Genomic DNA, 22,652 nt, shown 5'->3' with positions numbered 1-22,652 from the left:
CATGTTTGGATACCTGTGCTTTTCGTTATAGTTAGGCAGTTCGCTAGCTAGCTAACGTAATATTCCAAAAATATTCAATTGTCTGCGTTGGAAGAGGTAGACAGACGAGCTGTGTGGGAGGAGGCCATAACCAGGACGAGAGCGAAGTCGGAGAGGCCGCTTGACACCTGAGGGGAGGGCATCGAAACGGTAACAGACTAGCTAGCGTTATGCTTGCAGCTATTTGGAAGCTTGCCAGTTAGCCAGAGGACTATTTTTCCTGTATCTTTACTTCAGTGCAACTGTCAAATCAAACGATGTAGCAAGCTAGGCCCTGTTTTATCCAAACATTGTGCTAGTTAACTACAAATTAGCTACAGTCACTGTTTGTAGTAGTAGACCGGCAACACCCCTCAATCACTGTTTACAGTAGAGTAGACCGGCAACACCCCTCAATCACTGTTTACATTAGAGTAGACCGGCAACACCCCTCAATCACTGTTTACAGTAGAGTAGACCGGCAACACCCCTCAATCACTTTTTGTACTAGTAGACTGGCAACACCCCTGAATGACTACACCCCTAAATGACTACAGACCCGTAGCACTCAAGTCCATAGCCATCAAGTGCTTTGAAAGGCTGGCAATGGCTCACATCAACACCATTATCACCATTATCCCAGAAACCCTAGACCCACTCCAATTTGCATACCGCCCAAACAGATCCACAGATGATGCAATCTCTATTGCACTCCACACTGTCCTTTCCCACCTGGACAAAAGGAACAACTATGTGAGAATGCTGTTCATTGACTACAGCTCAGTGTTCAACACCATAGTCCCCTCAAAGCTCATCATTAAGCTAAGGAATCTGAGACTAAACACCTCCCCTGCAACTGGATCATGGACTTCCAGACAGGCCGACCCAGGCGGTGAGGGTAGGTAGCAACACATCTGCCACGCTGGAGCTTCCCAGGGGTGCGTGCTCAGTCCCCTCCTGTACTCCCTGATCACCCACGACTGCATGGCCAGGCACGACTCCAACACCATCCTTAAGTTTGCTGATGACAACAGTGGTAGGCCTGATCACCGACAACGACGAGACAGCCTATAGGGAGGAGGTCAGAGACCTGGCCGGGTGGTGCCAAAATAACAACCTATCCCTCAACGTAACCAAGACTAAGGAGATGATTGTGGACTACAGGAAAAGGAGCACTGAGCACGTCCCCATTCTCATCGACAGGGCTGTAGTGGAGCAGGTTGAGAGCTTCAAGTTCCTTGGTGTCCACATCAACAACAAACTAGAATGGTCCAAACACACCAAGACAGTCGTGAAGAGGGTACGACAAAGCCTATTCACCCTCAGGAAACTGAAAAGATTTGGCATGGGTCCTGAGATCCTCAAAAGGTTCTACAGCTGCAACATCAAGAGCATCCTGACCGGTTGCATCACTGCCTGGTATGGCAATTGCTCGGCCTACGACCGCAAGGCACTACAGAGGGTAGTGCATACGGCCCAGTGCATCACTGGGGCAAAGCTGCCTGCCATCCAGGACCTCTACACCAGGCGGTGTCAGAGGAAGGCCCTAAAAATTGTCAAAGACCCAAGCCACCCCAGTCATAGACTGCTCTCTCTACTACCGCATGGCAAGCGGTACCGGAGTGCCAAGTCTAGGACAAAAAGGCTTCTCAACAGTTTTCACCCCCAAGCCATAAAACTCCTAAACAGGTAATCAAATGGTTACCCGGACTATTTGCATCGTGTCCCCTCCCAACTCCTCTTTTACGCTGCTGCTACTCTCTGTTGATCATATGTGCATAGTCACTTTAACTATACAGTACGTTCATGTACATACTACCTCAATTGGCCCGACCAACCAGTGCTCTCGCTCATTGGCTAACCGGGCTATCTGCATTGTGTCCCACCACCCGCCAACCCCTCTTTTTACGCTACTGCTACTCTCTGTTCATCATATATGCATAGTCACTTTAACCATACCTACATGTACATACTACCTCAATAAGCCTGACTAACTGGTGTCTATATTTCCTTATTTACCTACACACACACACCTTTTTTTCCGCACTATTGGTTAGAGCCTATAAGTAAGCATTTCGCTGTAAGGTCTACCTACACCTGTTGTATTCGGCACATGTGGCAAATAAACTTTGATTTGATTTGATCACTATTTATAGTAGTAGACCAGCAACACCCCTCAAATGAAACTCCTCCATCTGCTTCCCTCACCCATACTATTGATGTCTTGGAACTTCTGCATTCTCCCCCCAGCCAGCCGCAGCCCGGCCTGAGACACGGGTAGCAGGATAGGGAAGCAGAGCGGAGAGGCCGCCGCCACAGCGGGGCCGGCGGACAAGATGGCGGGCAGCCCTGAGAAGAGTGTCTCAGCGCAGGAGTGGAAGGAGCAGGGCAACCGCCTCTTCCTCAGCCGCAAGTACCAGGAGTCGGCCGCCTGCTACAGCAAAGCCATCGTAAGGACAAGGCCTCGGGAGAAGGGGAGAGAGTGTGGAGTGTGTGTGGGTGGAACTGAGGTAGTGTCCCAAATTGTAACTTTGCATGATGAGTAACCTCACTCCGAGACATAGAAAGTCAGCTATCGGTTGTAGCGAAGAGTGCGTGTGCAAGCGTGGCATACTTAGGAATGGGATAAGGGTGTGAGGAAGGGGGATAGCAATAGTGAATAATGTGTTTGTCCCCAGAAGCGAAACCCCTCAGTGTCTGTGTACTACACCAACCGGGCACTGTGCCACGTGAAGCTGCAGCAACACGACAAGGCCCTGGCCGACTGCAAGCAGGCGCTGGAGCTGGACCCCAGTCAGTCAAGGCCCTCTTCTTCCTGGGTCAGTGTCACCTGGAGATGGAGAACTACGACGAAGCCATCGGCAACCTGCAGAGAGGTGGGCTGGGGATCAAGGTGGCAATCAAGGGTCCAGACACAGAGGGTGCATCTCACTAGTCGAAATAGGCCTCCTATCCTGTAGTCCCCCTGTCCCATAGGCCTCATGTCTTCTCTCCTTCATCTGTACTCATTTTAAAGAACTGGACAAGTGTCAAAAGAAATTCCCAATATACATCTACCAGGTAGTGTGAACCAGTCTTTGGATTTCAGATCGGTGTAGATTAAGGAGAGGAAATTAAGAGGTAGCTACTAGACTATTGAGATGAGGAGAGGAAGCTACTAGACTATTGAGATGAGGAGAGGAAGCTACTAGACTATTGAGATGAGGAGAGGAAGCTACTAGACTATATATTTTTTTTTTTGAATTTTACCCCTTTTTCCCCCAATTTCATGGTATCCATTTGTTTAGTAGCTACTATCTTGTCTCATCGCTACAACTCACGTACTCGGGAGAGACAAAGGTTAAAAGTCATGCGTTCTCCGATAGGCTCGGGAGAGACAAAGGTTAAAAGTCATGCGTTCTCTGATACACAACCCAACCAAGCCGCACTGCTTCTTAACACAGCGCCATCCAACCCGGAAGCCAGCCGCACCAATGTGTCAGAGGAAACACTGTGCACCTGGCAACCTTGGTTAGCGCGCACTGCGCCCGGCCCGCCACAGGAGTCGCTGGTGCGCGTTGAGACAAGGATTTCCCTACCGGCCTAACCCGGACGACGCTAGGCCAATTGTGCATCGCCCCACGGACCTCCTGGTCGCGGCCGGTTACGACAGAGCCTAGGCGCGAACCCAGAGTCTCTGGTGGCACAGCTGGCGCTGCTGTACAGCGCCCTTAACCACTGCGCCACCCGGGATGCCACTACTAGACTATTGCGACGAGGAGAGGAAACTACTAGACTTGAGATGAGGAAGCTACTAGACAATTGAGGAGAGGAAGCTACTAGACTATTGAGATGAGGAGAGGAAGCTACTAGACTTGAGATGAGGAAGCTACTAGACTATTAAGATGAGGAGAGGAAGCTACTAGACTATTGAGGTGAGGAGAGGAAGCTACAAGACTATTGAGGAGAGGAGAGGAAGCTACTAGACTATTGAGGTGAGGAGAGGAAGCTACTAGACTATTGAGGTAAGGAGAGGAAGAATATCAAGATGCACCCATCCCGGACACACTCCCATTCGGGAGTCTAGATACACACATCAAAATATATTTATAAGTTACTTGCCTAAGTCCTAATAAAAAAGTAATGACAGGACATTGGATTAAGTCAGCTCATTTATAATGCAAAGTTTAATTTTCACCATTAATAATAATAGTTGTCCTTCATTTGGCCCTCAGCATATAACCTGGCGAAAGAGCAACGGTTGAACTTTGGTGACGACATTCCCAGTGCCCTCCGGATAGCCAAGAAGAAGCGCTGGAACAGCATCGAGGAGAAGCGCATTAACCAGGAGAACGAGCTGCACGCCTATCTCACCAAACTCATCCTGGCAGAGAAGGAGAGGTGAGAGATTCTTTCTGTGCTCACCTATAGTTTGTTTCCGGCTGTGTGTTCTATATATGTTGTGTATCAGTGGACGGCTCATAGTAGTGGCTGGAGTGGAGTCTAGTGGCTGGAATGGAGTCTAATGGAATGGTATCCAGCCTGTTTGATGCCATTCCAATCACACCGTTCCAGCTGTTATTATGACCCGTCCTCCCCTCAGCAGCCTCCAGTGTTGTGTGTATATATAATGTGTGAGCTAAGGTTCTCCTCTTGTAGGACAATAGAGACTCATCTGAATCTGTTCCAGCCACATGATGGGAACACTGTAGGGTTTGGGAGGGGATTTACAGAGCATGAATTCACTTTGTGAATCAGAGAATAGCCATTTTGATTTAGTTTTTCCACAACACTCAGGTTGAAATGAAACAACCATAAACGTGTTGTGCAATCAATTCCCATTAGTCAGTGGGAAACCACTGCATTCTCCCAGCCTTGTTGGTAGAACGTCTCTTACAGTAGGGGCATTAATATAATAATAATATATGCCATTTGGCAGACGCTTTCAACCAAAGCAGTTATGCAGGCATATACTTTTCATGCCCGGTGGTCCCGGGAATCAAACCCACTATCCTGATGTTGCTTGGCGTCACTCTGGGAAAGTTTTTTTTAAATATATTTTTTAAATAAAAAATGTAAAAAAATTCACCAACTGTGGTTGGTGTGTAAAACCAGTTAGTCCCATCCATTTATAGGCCTACAATCCATCCTATCCATTTATATTGCAGTAAGTTAAGCCTTGGTTGGCTGAAGTGGTTGGTTGGCTGATGACTTTGGTCCTATCCTCAGGGAACTGGATGACAGCAGAGAGGAACAAGACGCCAAGTCGGAGGAATGCAGAAGCCGACACGACCTCACTAAGTTCCCCTCCAAACACGTGAGTCCTAAACCAAGTGTACTAACATCCAGCTAACGCCAAAGACGCAGGGTATAAACAAATAACAATGGGAAAATAAGGACTTACCCACATTCTGTTTAGAATGCTCTCGTAGCCTAGGTTACGAGAAAGGGTTAAACAACTAGGGGTTTTCATTGGCTAAACCAAAGACATGTTAACACAACCTTACTAATCAAGATCTGTTTTTTTCCCTCATAAGGATATGCAACAGAACAGGGGTGTTACACTCCCAAAAACTCTTAGTGGGCACAAAGTATGTGAGGATGGCAGGGGGTGGTCTGGAGGGGGGTTTAGGAGAATTTAGCAGTTGTGCTTAATTCTATTTCAATTTTTATTTTTTTTGCAAAGATAAGAATAACTCTTGAGCTGCCTGTATCCTCCTGACTAGTGGTAAAATAAAATATATAAATATGCTTCTCTGCATCCCTGCTAAAATCTGAGTAAAAGGTTGAGAGGAAGGTGAGTGTTATTCAGTACATTTAGTAATTGCTTGCTTTTCTAGTCTACCAACCTTACCAGCAGACAAGCCAGCCTGATAGTTAGACAAGCTACTCTAACTTAAATGATAGGTAGCGAGTTATAAGGTAGGTGGCTAGTAGTGTGTATATATACAAAAATATATTTTTTATTTTTTACAGGACAAATCTGAGTGGGCACGTGCCCCTGTGTCCCCTATGGGCGTGATGCCTCTGCAACAGAACATGTTTTAAACCTGTTTAAATTGGGTTTGGCCTTACTCTAGCTTATTGCATGTATGTGTGTTTTTCGGAGGAGTTGGGATAAAGTGGAAGTAAGATTTTGGTTGGACTTTGTGTATAATTGATGAATAAAGTGATGTTAATTTAGGTGTCACATTTCTCTACAGGACAAGCACCTGTCAGACATGGAGGAGCTCTTCTCTCAGCTGGATGAGAAGAGGAAGGTGAGTGCTCTACTGCCTCCTGCTGGATACAGGATCAGGGGGAGAATCTCTGTTGCATTTCCTTGATTCTTCCTCTCTGCTTTCCTTGCCTCTGAACACCCATTGGATGAGAAGGTCAGAGGTCCCTCCCCTCTAACCTTCCCATCCAATGTTTTTTGAGAAGGAGGCGAGTAATAGGGAGATATAAATACAAGTTTCATCTTGTCTTCTGATTGGCTAGGTTGAAAATGATTCCAAATTGCTTCCACCTGTCCAATCCTCTCAGATCTAGAGGAGCGGCTAGTCTGCTGTGGAGTAGGGGTTAGGGGTTTGGAACTCATCACTAGCCCATACATAATCAATGGTTTGTGTTTCATGGCTATCACTCTGACCATACTAGAAACAACTCTCTATTCCTAAACCCTTAAACAATCTGAACCCAAACCCTTCTTTAATAACAAATACCAGGTTCGAATGTACAAGACACTAAAATATGTAACTACAGTATACATCTGTACTAACATGGCTATTTAGTGATAATCTCTGTTTGTTTAACAGAAGAGGGAGATCCCAGACTACCTGTGTGGAAAGATCAGCTTTGAGTTGATGAGGGAGCCCTGCATTACACCCAGTGGGATCACTTACGACCGCAAAGACATCGAGGAGCACCTACAGGTAAGGATTAGTCTCATCAAACCTGACCCTGACCTCATCAAACCTGACCTCATCAAACCTGACCCTGACCTCATCAAACCTGACCTCATCAAACCTGACCTCATCAAACCTGACCCTGACCTCATCAAACCTGACCTCATCAAACCTGACCCTGACCTCATCAAACCTGACCTCATCAAACCTGACCCTGACCTCATCAAACCTGACCTCATCAAACCTGGCACTGACCTCATCAAACCTGACCTCATCAAACCTGACCCTGACCTCATCAAACCTGACCTCATCAAACCTGACCTCATCAAACCTGACCCTGACCTCATCAAACCTGACCTCATCAAACCTGACCCTAAACCTCATCAAACCTGACATCATCAAACCTGACCCTAGGCAACAGCAGTGACTGGGTCAGGTTTGAAAGATGGGCTCTTACGGCATACTTGATAAGGTGGAGAAAAAAATTCTGGGGTGGGTCCTCTTCAGACAGACAACTCTCCCAGCAAATCACGAGGCAGACATGCCAGAACGTCATAATTTGAAACCAAAATTTGAAGGCAAAACCTTTGCAATGGTTTTAGTGGAGGTAGTTGATGCAAACTAGACACTTGCGAAATGCACTCATTAAAAATAACCTCAGTGATTGCCATCTTGCTAGCTACTATTTAGTATTGTATTCAAGCGGATAAAGTAGTGATCTGGTATTGATGTAGGCAGTGAAGTAGTTCCTCTATGCCAAACTGACATTCTGTTACGTACAGACATGTTAAAACTGGAACAACCTGGATGTTGCCTCCCACAACCCATGTAAAAGAATAGTTACACATCATTTTTGTGGTAGTATAATTAAGTATTAAGCAGGGGTGAATGTAAGGCGGTATGGTCCGGTACGGTGTCCCTGCAAAGTATATAGTGGGGGCTACGTTGTTCCGGTAAAACATGACCCTATCTCAACAATAATTAAAACAAGTTAAAACAAGTCAAGAACGGTATGCTATTACACCACTATCATTACAGCATGTCTGAGACATGAAAATGGCTCCCAAAATGTGACGTGGTTGGTGGCGAAAACACAGACGTTTTGCCAAAGTAGAGATGAGTGGCCGACACCGAGACACGCGCGGTCAGCAGTGGACACATACATTCTGTCCTAATGACAAAGAGAGAATGTCATCAGACTTTCTGAGGCTTTATGTCACAGATGCTTTTTTCCATTCACCACTGTTTGGAGGCTGGAACTGAAATATACTGTGAGTGGATGAACGCAGGCTGGTAACCTATTAGTAAAGCAGTCCTTTTCAAGTGATGGCTTGACAATCAGATGAAAACATCATAACTGTTTGTGTTTATGCCACAATAAAAGGTCATACACATTAAATGACAAATCTTTACAACTAGGCCAAGAGATGCTATTGAATTAATAGGGATTCAAATCAAATCACATTTGCCACCAAAACAACAGATGTAGACCTTACAGTGAAATGCTTACTTACAAGGCCTTAACAAACAATGCAGTTCTAAGAAAATACCACACAAAAAAGTAAGAGATAAGAATAACAAATAATTGAAGAGCAGCAGTAAATAACAATTTATTTTTTATTTCACCTTTATTTAACCAGGTAGGCTAGTTGAGAACACCTTTATTTAACCAGGTAGGCTAGTTGAGAACACCTTTATTTAACTAGGTAAGCTAGTTGAGAACAAGTTCTCATTTACAACTGCGACCTGGCCAAGATAAAGCATAGCAGTGTGAACAGACAACAACACAGAGTTACACATGGAATAGTGGGGCTATATACAGGGGGTACCGGTACAGAGTCAATGTGTGGGGGCACCGTGTCGAGGTAATTGAGGTAATATGTACATGTCGGTAGAGTTATTTAAGTGATGATGCATAGATAATAACAGAGTAGCAGCAGTGTAGAAGATGGGAGGAGTGTAATTCTCTGATCAGGCTCATACATTCTGTTGGTCAGGAGGTTCTGTACCAGGAAGAAATTAAATGTACTTTCAGCCCTGCTATTAAGGTGTTATGTCTCCCATAGGATCCTAACTGTCTTTGTTCTTATGTTTGCAGCGAGTGGGCCATTTTGACCCGGTGACACGCAGCCCTCTGACTCAAGACCAGCTGATCCCTAATCTGGCCATGAAAGAGGTCATCGATGCTTTCATCATGGAGAATGGATGGGTGGAGGACTACTGAAGGAGAGAGGGAGGAGGGGGGGGGGGGGAGGACTACTGAAGGAGGGAGGGAGGGAGGGAGGGAGGGAGGGAGGGAGGGAGGGAGGGGAGGGGGGGAGGGAGGGAGGGAGGGAGAGAGGGAGGGAGGGAGGGAGAGAGGGGGGAGAGGGAGGGAGAGGGAGGGAGGGAGGGAGGGAGGGAGGGAGGGAGGGAGGGAGGGAGGGAGGGGGAGGGAGGGGGAGAGGGAGGGAGGGAGGGGAGAGGGAGGGGGAGGGAGGGAGAGGGGAGGGAGGGAGGGAGAGGAGGGAGGGAGGGAGGGAGGGAGAGGGGGGGAGAGGGGAGGGAGGGAGGGAGGGAGGGAGGGAGGGAGGGAGGGAGAGAGGGGGGAGGGAGGGAGGGAGGGAGGGAGAGGGGAGGGAGGGAGACCTAGGGAGAGAGAGAGAGAGGAGGGAGGGAGGGAGGGAGAGACTAGGGAGGGGGGAGTTGGAATCATTCCAAAAGATGAACCAGACATAAAAAGACGACAACAAACCAAACAAGTATGATCTGCACTTTAAAGCTGAGGCAACACCACCGACTTACATACCTTCACTAGGACTGAGACTATACCACAGACCTACATACCTTCACTAGGACTGGGACTACACCACAGACTTACATACCTTCACTAGGACTGAGACTACACCACAGACTTACATACCTTCACTAGGACTGAGACTATACCACAGACCTACATACCTTCACTAGGACTGAGACTACACCACAGACTTACATACCTTCACTAGGACTGAGACTACACCACAGACTTACATACCTTCACTAGGACTGAGACTATACCACAGACCTACATACCTTCACTAGGACTGGGACTACACCACAGACTTACATACCTTCACTAGGACTGAGACTACACCACAGACTTACATACCTTCACTAGGACTGAGACTATACCACAGACTCACATACCTTCACTAGGACTGAGACTACACCACAGACTTACATACCTTCACTAGGACTGAGACTACACCACAGACTGACATGCCTTCACTAGGACTGAGACTACACCACAGACCTACATACATTCACTAGGACTGAGACTACACCACATCCTGACATACATTCACTAGGACTGAGACTACACCACAGACTGATACTAGGACTGAGACTACACCACAGACTGATACTAGGACTGAGACTACACTACAGACTGACATACCTTCACTAGGACTGAGACTACACCACAGACTGATACTAGGACTGCCATTAAATCTCCTGTTGATCTATACATCTCTTTCTGTTTCCATCCTTGTTCCCCCATTTATTTTGTGTCTCTCAGCTGCTCCTGCTAGTCAGACCCAACAATCAGGACACGCTAGCAAACATTGCACCGAATCAGAGCACATCATCCAACAACAGGACCCAATCAGAATATAGTACCCAACACCTTGGGCCAATCGCTTGAACGTTACTCTCAGAACAACCAATCATATTGCAGACTCCTAAACCCAACCACATCCTAGACCTCGAGTCTACAAGTGCAGCGATTGACCAATCAGGGCTAAATGTACTCTACTTGTGGTGATGCTCCACAACTTGTCTTCTATTTTAAATCTCCTTTTCTACGGGGAAGAGGACTGTCTGAGGCACCGCCATGTTTTCGCCACTCTCCATTGTAGTCCTCTTGAGTGGCTTGTAGATGGTCCAATGTAGTCCTCTTGAGTGATGGGCCAATTTTAAACCCAACCTGATCTCTTACCACCACAATGCAGCACTTCTCTATATCCTCTTGGAGGGCTGAAAAGACTGTATAAGCATGAGTTGTATAATATAGAAAGAACCCAAGCCCTCATCTTCAGTGTTTTGCAGTATGCAGGGAAGCACTATGTGTAATCAATATGATGGAAGGGTCTGGGAAGAGCATTAAAGGCTTTGCACAAAGGGTTGTTTTTTGACCAAGGACGTCTCTAATTTTGGCGAGCTGAGTTTCCACCATTTTGTTGCCTCTCATTTGGCTCATACAGAGCTGAGCGCTAATGAATGGGGAAGTGCGTAGCAGTAGGGGTCAGGGTTGGGGTCTTTCTATTTCAATTCCAGTCAATTAATTAAACCCAATTCCAAATTTTCTTTAAAAAGATTGGTTTAAAATTGTGTGAGTCACAGGTGTGTTTTTGACGGCTGTGTTTAATTGTAATGTGTTTTCTCTGGTTTACATGTCGCTGAATGTTTGCAGGTGGTGTCCTGTCTGTGCCTCAAGTGGAGTTTGAAGTAGAATATGGAAGTCAGTCATCTGATTGGCTTTGAGAAGGGCTGTCTTCTCCTCAGTATAACTTACTGCTCTTTTGTTTTAATGATTCCAAGCTTAGAGCCTTAGTCCAATGGCTGCAAAGCATGGTTGGGGTCGATTACATTTTTCAATTGTCGATTTTAGAATGCAAATTCATAAGTTAAAATATCCTGATTTTTAAAAAAAAAAAAGTCATTTTCAATTTGACCCCTCAACCCTGCTGCAAACAGTTTCCTCTTCTCATTTCAGAAATCATATGACCCTGTTTGACTTACCAACTGAAAAGGATTGAATGTGAAATGAACCTGTATATTCCTACCCTCTGCTGGATATGAGGATGCACAGTTATGTTGTGTTAGTCAGTCATGAGTATCAATATTGTGTACATGTAGGGGTGTGTTTATGTGGGATGGGGGTGTGGACATACTCCTCTCCCCCTAGACCCCGATTCCTCCTAAGAGTGGGGTGGGAACTTGGGTACAGTCCAGTTTCTCTGGAGCCTCATTGGGACTGTGAATGTTCTTTATTTCACTGTTGTGCTGTTGTCTACAAGTGTTCCAATAAAGGCTACAACTTAGAGGCTGCAGTGTTTACATTGATAATCAAGATACAAATGTCCATCTTATTTTCAAGTACTTTATTTTCTTTAAAAATAAATGTCAAATATATTAGCTGCATTTGCCCTAGTTGGCCCGGTACCATGGAACCAATGGGGAAAGTCCCAGGGAAAGGCAGGAAAACAGTGTGTGACTTCCAGGGAATACAGTCAGAACAAGCCACACTCATCTCCTATTGGTCAGTAGACCTTCCAATAGTCTTTGACCGCTTTGTTTCTTTGTCTCTGAACAGATGGAACACTGATCTACATAGTAGTTATGACGACAACGGAAATATAGCTTTTGATGACTTTTTGGGGCAGTTTTCAGTTGACATGATACTTTTTGAAAAGTGCATCCTTCCTGCTCCCCCTCACTAATCAGGAACCACTGTGTGTGTGTGTGTGTGTGTGTGTGTGTGAACTGTGCTATCTGAGGGGGAGGGGGGGAGGGGGGTGTTGAACTGTGCAAGAAATCTATGATTTCCTCAGAGGGGAAAAAGGAATGATGAATGTTGAAAGTATTCTAACAGGGCTTTGGTCACGGGGCAATGACCCGTAGTCTGTTGCAGGGTCAGCCCAGGAACGTGGATATGAAGACACTGGTGTCCAGATTGAGCGTGGCGTGCCACCAGCGGTCAGGGAAATACAGCACCTATCAGCAACACAAAGTCAGTGACATTGGAGTGACAAGTCATTAATATCTTCCTGCTTTGCCTTGGTAAGGCAAGAAATAATCTGAATGCAGCCCATCATTCCAATTCAGTGAAAACAATTGCTCAAAAGTCATGTTTGCCTCAAACGTAGTGACCCCATGGTTGATTAAAAAATATTAAAAGTGTTTAAAATATTCCATAGTTGAAATTTCAAAAAGAAATATGGCCTCAAAAGTAAATTTAGCTCATGTTAGTGACCCATGGTTGATAAATGTGTTTAACATTTCATGGTGGAAATTCCTCCAAATGATGACCCCTCTGATTGTTATCCTCATTCTATGTTGGAAAATGCATACAACATTATTTTAGCTGATGTTAGTGACCTGTGTAGATGGAGGGAAGGATGACAGTTAAAAGTATTCCGATATTCAACCACAGTCTAATCTATTATGGCTGCGTTGGCACAGGCAGACCAATTCTGATCTTTTGACCAATTATTGTAAAAAGAGCTGATCTGATTGGTCAAAAGATTAATTAGTAGACGGAAGGAGAGATCTGAATTGGGCTTGCTTGTTAACACAGCCTTAATGGTAGTTTTCTGACCTCTCCTGGCCGGATGGTGCACTCTATGGGCTTCTCCTCAAGCAGGTAAGGGTATGTGTCTTTGACCCAGGACAGGGTGGTGTAGTTGGGGTGGAAATGGGGCGCCTTGTCCGGGGGGTACAGGAACCAGCGCTGTGGTGGTTGGAGAATGAAAATGTATCTCATACTGTTGTGTTTAACAGACGTGCATCAATTACAACAAGGTAGTGTAGCGTGCTAAGGCTAACAGCATCGATTTTTATTTATACTTATTTAACCAGGTAGGCAAGTTGAGAACAAGTTCTCATTTACAATTGTGACCTGGCCAGGATAAAGCAAAGCAGTTCGACACATACAACGACACAGAGTTACACATGGAGTAAAACAAGCATACAGTCAATAATACAGTAGAAACAAGTCTATATACGATGTGAGCAAATGAGGTAAGATAAGGGAGGTAAGGGCAAAAAAAGGCCATGGTGGCAAAGTAAATACAATATAGCAAGTAAAACACTGGAATGGTAGATTTGCAATGGAAGAATGTGCAAAGTAGAAATAAAAATAATGGGGTGCAAAGGAGCAAAATAAATAAATTAAATACAGTAGGGAAAGAGGTAGTTGTTTGGGCTAAATTATAGGTGGGCTATGTACAGGTGCAGTAATCTGTGAGCTGCTCTGACAGTTGGTGCTTAAAGCTAGTGAGGGAGATAAGTGTTTCCAGTTTCAGAGATTTTTGTAGTTCGTTCCAGTCATTGGCAGCAAAGAACTGGAAGGAGAGGTGGCCAAAGAAAGAATTGGTTTTGGGGGTGACTAGAGAGATATACCTGCTGGAGCGTGTGCTACAGGTGGGAGATGCTATGGTGACCAGCGAGCTGAGATAAGGGGGACTTTACCTAGCAGGGTCTTGTAGATGACATGGAGCCAGTGGGTTTGGCGACGAGTATGAAGCGAGGGCCAGCCAACGAGAGCGTACAGGTCGCAATGGTGGGTAGTATATGGGGCTTTGGTGACAAAACGGATTGCACTGTGATAGACTGCATCCAATTTGTTGAGTAGGGTATTGGAGGCTATTTTGTAAATGACATCACCAAAGTCGAGGATTGGTAGGATGGTCAGTTTTACAAGGGTATATTTGGCAGCATGAGTGAAGGATGCTTTGTTGCGAAATAGGAAGCCAATTCTAGATTTAACTTTGGATTGGAGATGTTTGATATGGGTCTGGAAGGAGAGTTTACAGTCTAACCAGACACCTAGGTATTTGTAGTTGTCCACGTATTCGAAGTCAGAGCCGTCCAGAGTAGTGATGTTGGACAGGCGGGCAGGTAGCGATCGGTTGAAGAGCATGCATTTAGTTTTACTTGTATTTAAGAGCAGTTGGAGGCCACGGAAGGAGAGTTGTATGGCATTGAAGCTTGCCTGGAGGGTTGTTAACACAGTGTCCAAAGAAGGGCCAGAAGTATACAGAATGGTGTCATCTGCGTAGAGGTGGATCAGAGACTCACCAGCAGCAAGAGCGACATCATTGATGTATACAGAGAAGAGAGTCGGTGACAAGGTAATGTAGCGTGCTAAGGCTAACCTCATCAATGACAAGGTAGTGTAGCGTGCTAAGGCTAACAGCATTAATTACAAGGTAGTGTAGATGTTGAGGCTTACCCTGAATTCAGGCTTACACCAGCCTACCTACTGGAGCTGGACCAATGTTAACATTAACCAGGTGTTATTAGGGACGCTGGGACAGCTGTAACCTGGTGTCATTAGGGAGGCTGGGACAGCTGTAGCCAGGTGTCATTAGGGAGGCTGGAACAGCTGTAGCCTGGTGTCATTAGGGAGGCTGGGACAGCTGTAGCCTGGTGTCATTAGGGAGGCTGGGACAGCTGTAGCCAGGTGTCATTAGGGAGGCTGGGACAGCTGTAGCCTGGTGTCATTAGGGAGGCTGGGACAGCTGTAACCTGGTGTCATTAGGGAGGCTGGGACAGCTGTAGCCTGGTGTCATTAGGGAGGCTGGGACAGCTGTAGCCTGGTGTCATTAGGGAGGCTGGGACAGCTGTAACCTGGTGTCATTAGGGAGGCTGGGACAGCTGTAACCTGGTATCATTAGGGAGGCTGGGAGCTGTAACCTGGTGTCATTAGGGACAGCTGCCAGGTCATTAGGGACGCTGGGACAGCTGTAGCCTGGTGTCATTAGGGACGCTGGGACAGCTGTAACCTGGTGTCATTAGGGAGGCTGGGACAGCTGTGGCCAGGTGTCATTAGGGAGGCTGGGACAGCTGTAGCCTGGTGTCATTAGGGAGGCTGGGACAGCTGTAGCCTGGTGTCATTAGGGAGGCTGGGACAGCTGTAGCCAGGTGTCATTAGGGAGGCTGGGACAGCTGTAGCCTGGTGTCATTAGGGAGGCTGGGACAGCTGTAGCCTGGTGTCATTAGGGAGGCTGGGACAGCTGTAGCCTGGTGTCATTAGGGAGGCTGGGACAGCTGTAGCCTGGTGTCATTAGGGAGGCTGGGACAGCTGTAACCTGGTGTCATTAGGGAGGCTGGGACAGCTGTAGCCTGGTGTCATTAGGGAGGCTGGGACAGCTGTAGCCTGGTGTCATTAGGGAGGCTGGGACAGCTGTAACCTGGTGTCATTAGGGAGGCTGGGACAGCTGTAGCCTGGTGTCATTAGGGGCTGGGAGGCTGGGACAGCTGTAGCCTGGTGTCATTAGGGAGGCTGGGACAGCTGTAGCCTGGTGTCATTAGGGAGGCTGGGACAGCTGTAGCCTGGTGTCATTAGGGAGGCTGGGACAGCTGTAGCCTGGTGTCATTAGGGAGGCTGGGACAGCTGTAGCCTGGTGTCATTAGGGACGCTGGGACAGCTGTATTTGAAACATGTTCATTTTGTTTGTCGTTTCCCCATTATTCAAGGCCCTATTGTTGTTTTATTGATGTAAAGTGTGTTGTGACTCATGTGAAATGCACTTTAAATAAATCTGACTTGATTTTAAGATCTTCTTAGGAGAAAAGATGAAGCATAAGGTGGACCATGCTTTGATAGGCGGCAGTTAATGTGTTGTTTACCTTCCTGCCATAGATGACCTCAGAGTAGCCAGGTCCATGCCAATGGAAGGGTACACCGGTTCCCGGGCCTGGTTGGGTGGGTAGATAAAGGCACAGGAGGTAAGCTTCAACAGAGGATGACAGCCTGTTCTTTACAGTCACCACAGTAACTGGCTGTATGTAGAAGAGGACATCAGTGTGCATGGAGGTTTGTTCAGCTCTCTGCCAACCTGATTGCTGCAGTTAATGCATCAGTTTAGCCTCTTGCTTTGTACTCTGTGTCCGGTACAAGTCGCCCTGCTACTGATGGTAACGCCATATGCAGCTGTACGACATGATATCCAACCCTTGACCCTGGTATAGTGTAATCCACAATATATTAATAATAATAATATTATACACTGTGTACAAACATGAGGAACACCTGCTCTTTCCATGACGAACTGACCAGGTGAAAGCTATGATCCCTTATTGATGTCACTTGGTAAATCCACTTCAAATCTGTGTAGATGAAGGGAAGGTGACAGGTTAAAGAATGATTTTTAAGCCTCGAGACGTGGATTGTGTATGTGTGCCATTCAGAGGATATTTAAGTGCCTTTTGAATGGGGTATGGTAGTAAGTGCCAGGTGCACCGGTTTGTGTCAAGAGCTGTAACACTGCTGGGTTTTTCACGCTCAACGGTCTCCGGTGTGTATCAAGAATGGTCCACCACTCAAAGGACATCCAGCCAACTTAACACAACTGTGGGAAGCTGTACTAACAGCCATACAGATTCACTAACCTGCGATCCCGAAGCTGTAGGCCCCGTGGTGTGAGGCAGCATGTAGCGTGGTGCCTTGTAGTTCTCAAACAGAGAGTGCCACTCCGTGAAGTTGTTGTCCCCAAAGAAATACAGAGTGTCTGTCAAAGAGAGACCGGGTGAGATACAGGATGTGTGGCTGTGGGAACTTTACATTGCTTCTGTTAATGCTTTGACTTTTCAGCGTGATCACATAACATGTTGTATTATGGATCATGGTTTGTCTGTTAAGCTCATGTACTGTACAACAACCATTAGGTGTTCCAGACAGCAAACTCACCACTGCCCAGTGTGTCCATAGACTGAGGCCTCAGCAGCAAGTCCACAAACTCCTCAAACCGGACATCCACTGAATGATAATGAAGAGGCAAAGTAAGGTACTACAAATAGAGAACACTGAATACCTTCTAGGATGACTACATTGTGTGTGTGTGTGTGTGTGTGTGTGTGTGTGTGTGTGTGTGTGTGTGTGTGTACCTTTCCTGTAAGAGTAGGTGTTGGCAGTACTGAGCCTCACCATCCTCTCTCCATACTGCTGCAGCAGGCTCGACTTGGAGCACAAGAACTGGAATTTCTGAAAACAAAACAATTACATTCACCAGAGCCCATTGCTATACTGATAGTAAGGCCTATGAGACAAGTTGATTTTTGTAATTGCTTTTTTGATTCACACGTACCGTATTGTCAGAGAAACCTTTCAGGATGACTGGTTTGGAGTAGGCATATCTGGGAATAAAACGAGGTGTGTTACACACACTGGTGCAAAACTAGATAGAAAAGATGTGTTTCCAAGGTATGGGTGCAGAACACACACAGTGTAATGATTTACAGACTACAAACACACCCAGGCTGAAGACATGAAATAGACTACAGTACGTACTGTTGGATAAACTGGCGATGTGATAACGAAGCTTTGTCCCAGATGTCAATGTTGCAAGGACCCTCGTCAGTCAAACTGTATTCTGAATTTGACGACCTGCATGCGAGGGGGAAATGCTTTTTGGGATACGAATACTAGTATTATTGAATGCATGTAAGAGTTAGATAGATTAAAAGTTCAAATCTGTGGAAAAAATAAGAATAGAATTAGCCGTCATTTATAGATGGTCAAAGACGTAATTTATCCTAAAATAACCACTCACCAGCCTCCGTCATTCTCCGACACCAGTGCATCTAAAGCCGATCTCCAAAACAATAGGAGAAACACTTGTATTCCGAGTTTATATTCCATATGGAAATAGCTTTACAGTGCTTCGCAAGTACGCCTCATGTCCGTATACCTTTATGACGTTACGTATTTCTAATAGAAAGGCTTTAGATTGCTCCTGCCGGTTGTGCCAATGCCCATTGGCTATTGATTTCCTTCTTCCTGTAGTGTAGTGTTCATATGGACCAATCACATTTGACCAACGAGCTGTCTATGGAGGGATCTACAAGAAGTACAATTTGTATTGTTTTTGGCTAGACGGGATGCAGCTAATGTCCGAAGTGATCTTTCGTAGCATGTTAGGAGAATTTACAGCAGATTAGGTAATTAAATAACCAGGTAAAGAGAATTAGGTTGAGGTTAGGAAATGGGCTAGGGTTTGCTAACATTCTTCCCTGACGCCACTGTAACATGCACATTTTGACGTTACTTTGACATTAGCTGCATCCCTTCCAGCAATGACCATTTTGAATTGCACAAATTTAATACATTGCATACGGTACATTTAATTTGTATTTTTGTTTCAAATTTCAACTGATGAAAGGGCATACATTTTCTCCACAACTCTTTCTAATTGTCCTTCAGACTTTGACAATATTTATTTTGGCAGAATTATATACAAAAATAGCCAGGTATAACGTTTGCTTGGTATAGTATATTTCTGTTTGTATACCACAGTTCACCTTTTGATGAATACATGTAAACTCAGCAAAAAAAGAAATGTCCTCTCACTGTCAACTGCATATATTTCCAGCAAACTGAACATGTGTAAATATTTGTATGAACATAACAAGATTCAACATCTGAGACATAAACTGAACAAGTTCCACAGACATGTGACTAACAAACGGAATAATGTGTCCTTGAACAAGGGGGGGTCAAAAGTAACAGTCAGTATCTGATGTGGCCACCAGCTGCACTAAGTACTGCAGTGCGATCTCCTCCTCATGGAGTGCACCAGATTAGCCAGTTCTTGCTGTGAGGTGTTACCCAACTCTTCCACCAAGGCACCTGCAAGTGTGCTGTCAGTGTGCTGTCTACAGTATAGCTTCCTCCACTGTCCCTGTAACATACTGGGATAGAAATAGTGATCCTCTGCTCCTAAACACACGTGACCGTCCACCTTGACAACGTACGAACCGATTGAACTATAGAACAAATATCTAATTTGATATGTCCATTGGTGACATTTCGAGCTAGCTGTGGAGTTGGCGACATTTCGAGCTAGCTGTGGAGTTGGCGACATTTCGAGCTAGCTGTGGAGTTGGTGACATTTCGAGCTAGCTGTGGAGTTGGCGACATTTCGAGCTAGCTGTGGAGTTGGCGACATTTCGAGCTAGCTGTGGAGTTGGCGACATTTCGAGCTAGCTGTGGAGTTGGCTTACGGCACCTTTTTAACTCTGTTGCATACGCTCACATGGTGTCTTAACGTTGTTATGTGGATGACACTCAACTCTTTTTTTTCCCCCTTCCTCCCCTCTGACACCCATGTGGTGACACGTATCTCGGCTGGGTTTCTGGCCTACCTACCACTTCAAGCTCAGTCTTGACTAGACAAGGAGAGAGCTGCTCTTCCTCCCGAGGAAGGCCTGCCCACTCCAATACCTCTCAATCACAGTTGACAACTCCGATTCTATGTACAGTATACTGTATATACCAGTGGAGGCTACTGAAGGGAGGACGGCTCATAATAATGGCTGAAATGGAGTGAATGGAATGGTATCAAACATGAGCTAGATACCATTCCATTCGCTCCATTCCAGCCATTATACGCCACTCCAGCCATTATTATGAGCTGTCCTCCCCTCAAGAAATACTGTTTACATTTGTTCCAAAAGCCAGTGAAAACGAGACTTGGTAGTGCAAGACTATGATTGGGTTGACACATTTCAGACCCGTTCTTATTCCTTAAAGCTGGAATCCTTATTGATGAAACTGCCACGCCCTTTTGGGATATTACAACAACAAAGAAGTTACTGCAAACAACGAACCCTGTTATTTCCCCTTGGGCATCATTGCACCAGTGGTAGAATAGCAACATATGTAATGTCCCCAAAACAATACCACGATGCACAACACTCCCCAGCTCTGCTTTGTCAATAAAACTAAAACAATACCACGATGCGCAACGCTCCCCAGCTCTGCTTTGTCAATAAAACTAAAACAATAACAACATCTGTGGGGTGGACAGTGGCACTATTTCCCCTACTGCAGATTTCCATCTTTAAAAGTGAACAAAGGGGCTTTCACCTGTACAGTCAGTTCCATTCAGAGCCTACTTAAATGACGGGAGGATTGCTGATGGCACTTTTAAAATAGTTTTAAAAGGGGCCATGCATTTGTCTGTACGCCTGTTTGCATTTCCATAGGCATGTTCAGTAGTTGAAAAATATGTTTTTATGTGAATGTAAAATAGGGAAGTCGATATGCCTGAACTAGATGTAAATTTTCCATTGCAAAATGTTTTGCTTTAGTGTTCCCATATTGAACACATCCCAGCAAGGGAGTAGATCTTCAGCAGGTACATAAACAAATAAAGATACATATTTATACCCATCATTGCGAAACAAAAGGTTGTGATGCAGTTATGCCCTCAGAAACCTGTGTTATGATGCTGGTTCTTTGTTGCCACTGACAACTAAAACAACCAAAGCGTTGTCATCAGACAACTGGAGGCGTGAATATTCTTCTTCGTTGAGGTTTAATGGCGATTGACATCCACATTATATTGCATTAGCTCCACCAAATACACTATATATACAAAAGTATGTGGACACTCCTTCAAATGAGTGGATTCTGCCATTACAGCCACACCTGTTGCTGACAGGTGTATGCAATTGAGCACACAGTCATGCAATCTCCATAGACAAACATTGTCCGTAGACAGGCCTTACTGATGTTCTCAGTGAATTTCAATGTGGCACCATCATAGGATGCCACCTTTCCAACAAGTCAGTTCATCAAATTTCTGCCCTGCTAGAGCTGCCTCAGTCAACTGTAAGTGCTGCTATTGTGAAGTGGAAACATCTAGGAGCTACAACGACTCATCCCCTGGCCACACAAGCTCACAGAACAGAGTGCTTTACGGTTGCAACACTCACTACTAAGTTCCAAACTGCCTCTGGAAGCAACGTCAGCACAATAACTGTTCGTCGGGAGCTTACTAAAATGGGTCTCCATGGCCGAGCAGCCGCACACAAGCCTAAGATCACCGTGCGCAATGCCAAGCGTCGGCTGGAGTCATGTAAAGCTTGTCGCCATTGGACTCTGGAGCAGTGGAAACGTGTTCTCCTGAGTTATAAATCAAGCTTCACCATCTGGCAGTCCGACGGACTAATATGGGTTTGGCGGATTCCTGGAGAACGCTACCTGCACCAATGCATAGTGCCAACTGTAAAATTTGGTGGAGGAGGAATAATGGTCTGGGGCTGTTTTTCATGGTTCGGGCTAGGCCCCTTAGTTCTAGTGAACGGAAATCTTAATGCTACAGCATACAATGACATTCTAGACAATTTTGTTCTTCCAACTGTGTGGCAACAGTTTGGGGAAGGCCCTTCCTGTTTCAGCACGACAATGCCCCCATTCACAAAGCAAGGTCCAGACAGAAAAGTTTGTTTTAAAGATCGGTGTGGAGGAACTTGACTGGCCTGCACAGAGCCCTGACCTCAACTCCATCAAAAACCTTTGGGATAAATTGGAACGCCGACTGCGAGTCAGGCCTAATCGGCCAACATCAGTGCCCAACCTCACTAATGCTCTTGTGGCTGAATGGAAGTCCCCACAGCTATGTTCCAACATCTAGTGGAAAACATTCCCAGAGAGTGGGAAGGCTTTCCAACTCCCCATTAATGCCCATGATTTTGGAATGAGATGTTCGACATCTCCACATACGTTTGGTCATGTGGTGTGTATATAGGGTTAGATGACAGTGCAATTTCATAAATAGTTTAATTAACAAATGTGAAATGCAAACTGTTAAAGTTCCTCCCTGTCTCTGGCCGTACTCTAGTACAGTAGCTGGCAGTAATGCAGCATGATATTGGATGCAAACTGCTGATAAACTCCACAGAAGAAGAAGAAGATAACAGAAAACTGTCAACAGCAATTACAGCAGTCTAGTCTGCTGGAAGCTACACGAAGAAGAGGTCTGGAAAATGAATTCGGTTTTCGGGATACAAAGGCAGGCAACTTTTTCTGAATGTCTTAATGTAAATGTACCCATGAACAAAGTCCGCTAGGCCTAGCATACTGTTCAAATCCATGAATTTACAGGACCTGTATCCTATACTGGAAGAACAAAAATGCTATAAATTCGCGTAGTTCGTCCTGGTAAGGAAGTGAAACTAAAAATGGTTTACAAGCCAGGCTCTATTAAAATATATTCCATTACGTATTGCAGAGACTTG

General features: G+C 45.5%; 1 protein-coding gene and 1 pseudogene across 1 annotated transcript; one reads left to right on the top strand and one right to left on the bottom strand.

Annotated features, from left to right (window-relative positions):
- Positions 1-49: 49 nt before the first annotated feature.
- On the top strand, positions 50-9,122 carry LOC121838814 (annotated as a pseudogene).
- Positions 9,123-12,413: 3,291 nt separating this feature from the next.
- Positions 12,414-18,387, bottom strand: jmjd8 (jumonji domain containing 8). The gene is given in 10 exon segments (XM_042315575.1): positions 12,414-12,620; positions 13,225-13,356; positions 16,260-16,327; positions 17,022-17,048; positions 17,051-17,140; positions 17,320-17,388; positions 17,517-17,613; positions 17,717-17,765; positions 17,920-18,015; positions 18,182-18,387. Coding segments are annotated over 10 exon segments (798 nt in total). The 5' UTR covers positions 18,271-18,387; the 3' UTR covers positions 12,414-12,539.
- Positions 18,388-22,652: the final 4,265 nt, after the last annotated feature.

Source organism: Oncorhynchus tshawytscha, unplaced genomic scaffold, assembly GCF_018296145.1.
Source record: "Oncorhynchus tshawytscha isolate Ot180627B unplaced genomic scaffold, Otsh_v2.0 Un_contig_2462_pilon_pilon, whole genome shotgun sequence".
NCBI lineage: Eukaryota > Metazoa > Chordata > Actinopteri > Salmoniformes > Salmonidae > Oncorhynchus > Oncorhynchus tshawytscha.
Note: the sequence above shows the minus strand (reverse complement) of the source record. Positions and strands in the feature narration are given on the sequence as shown.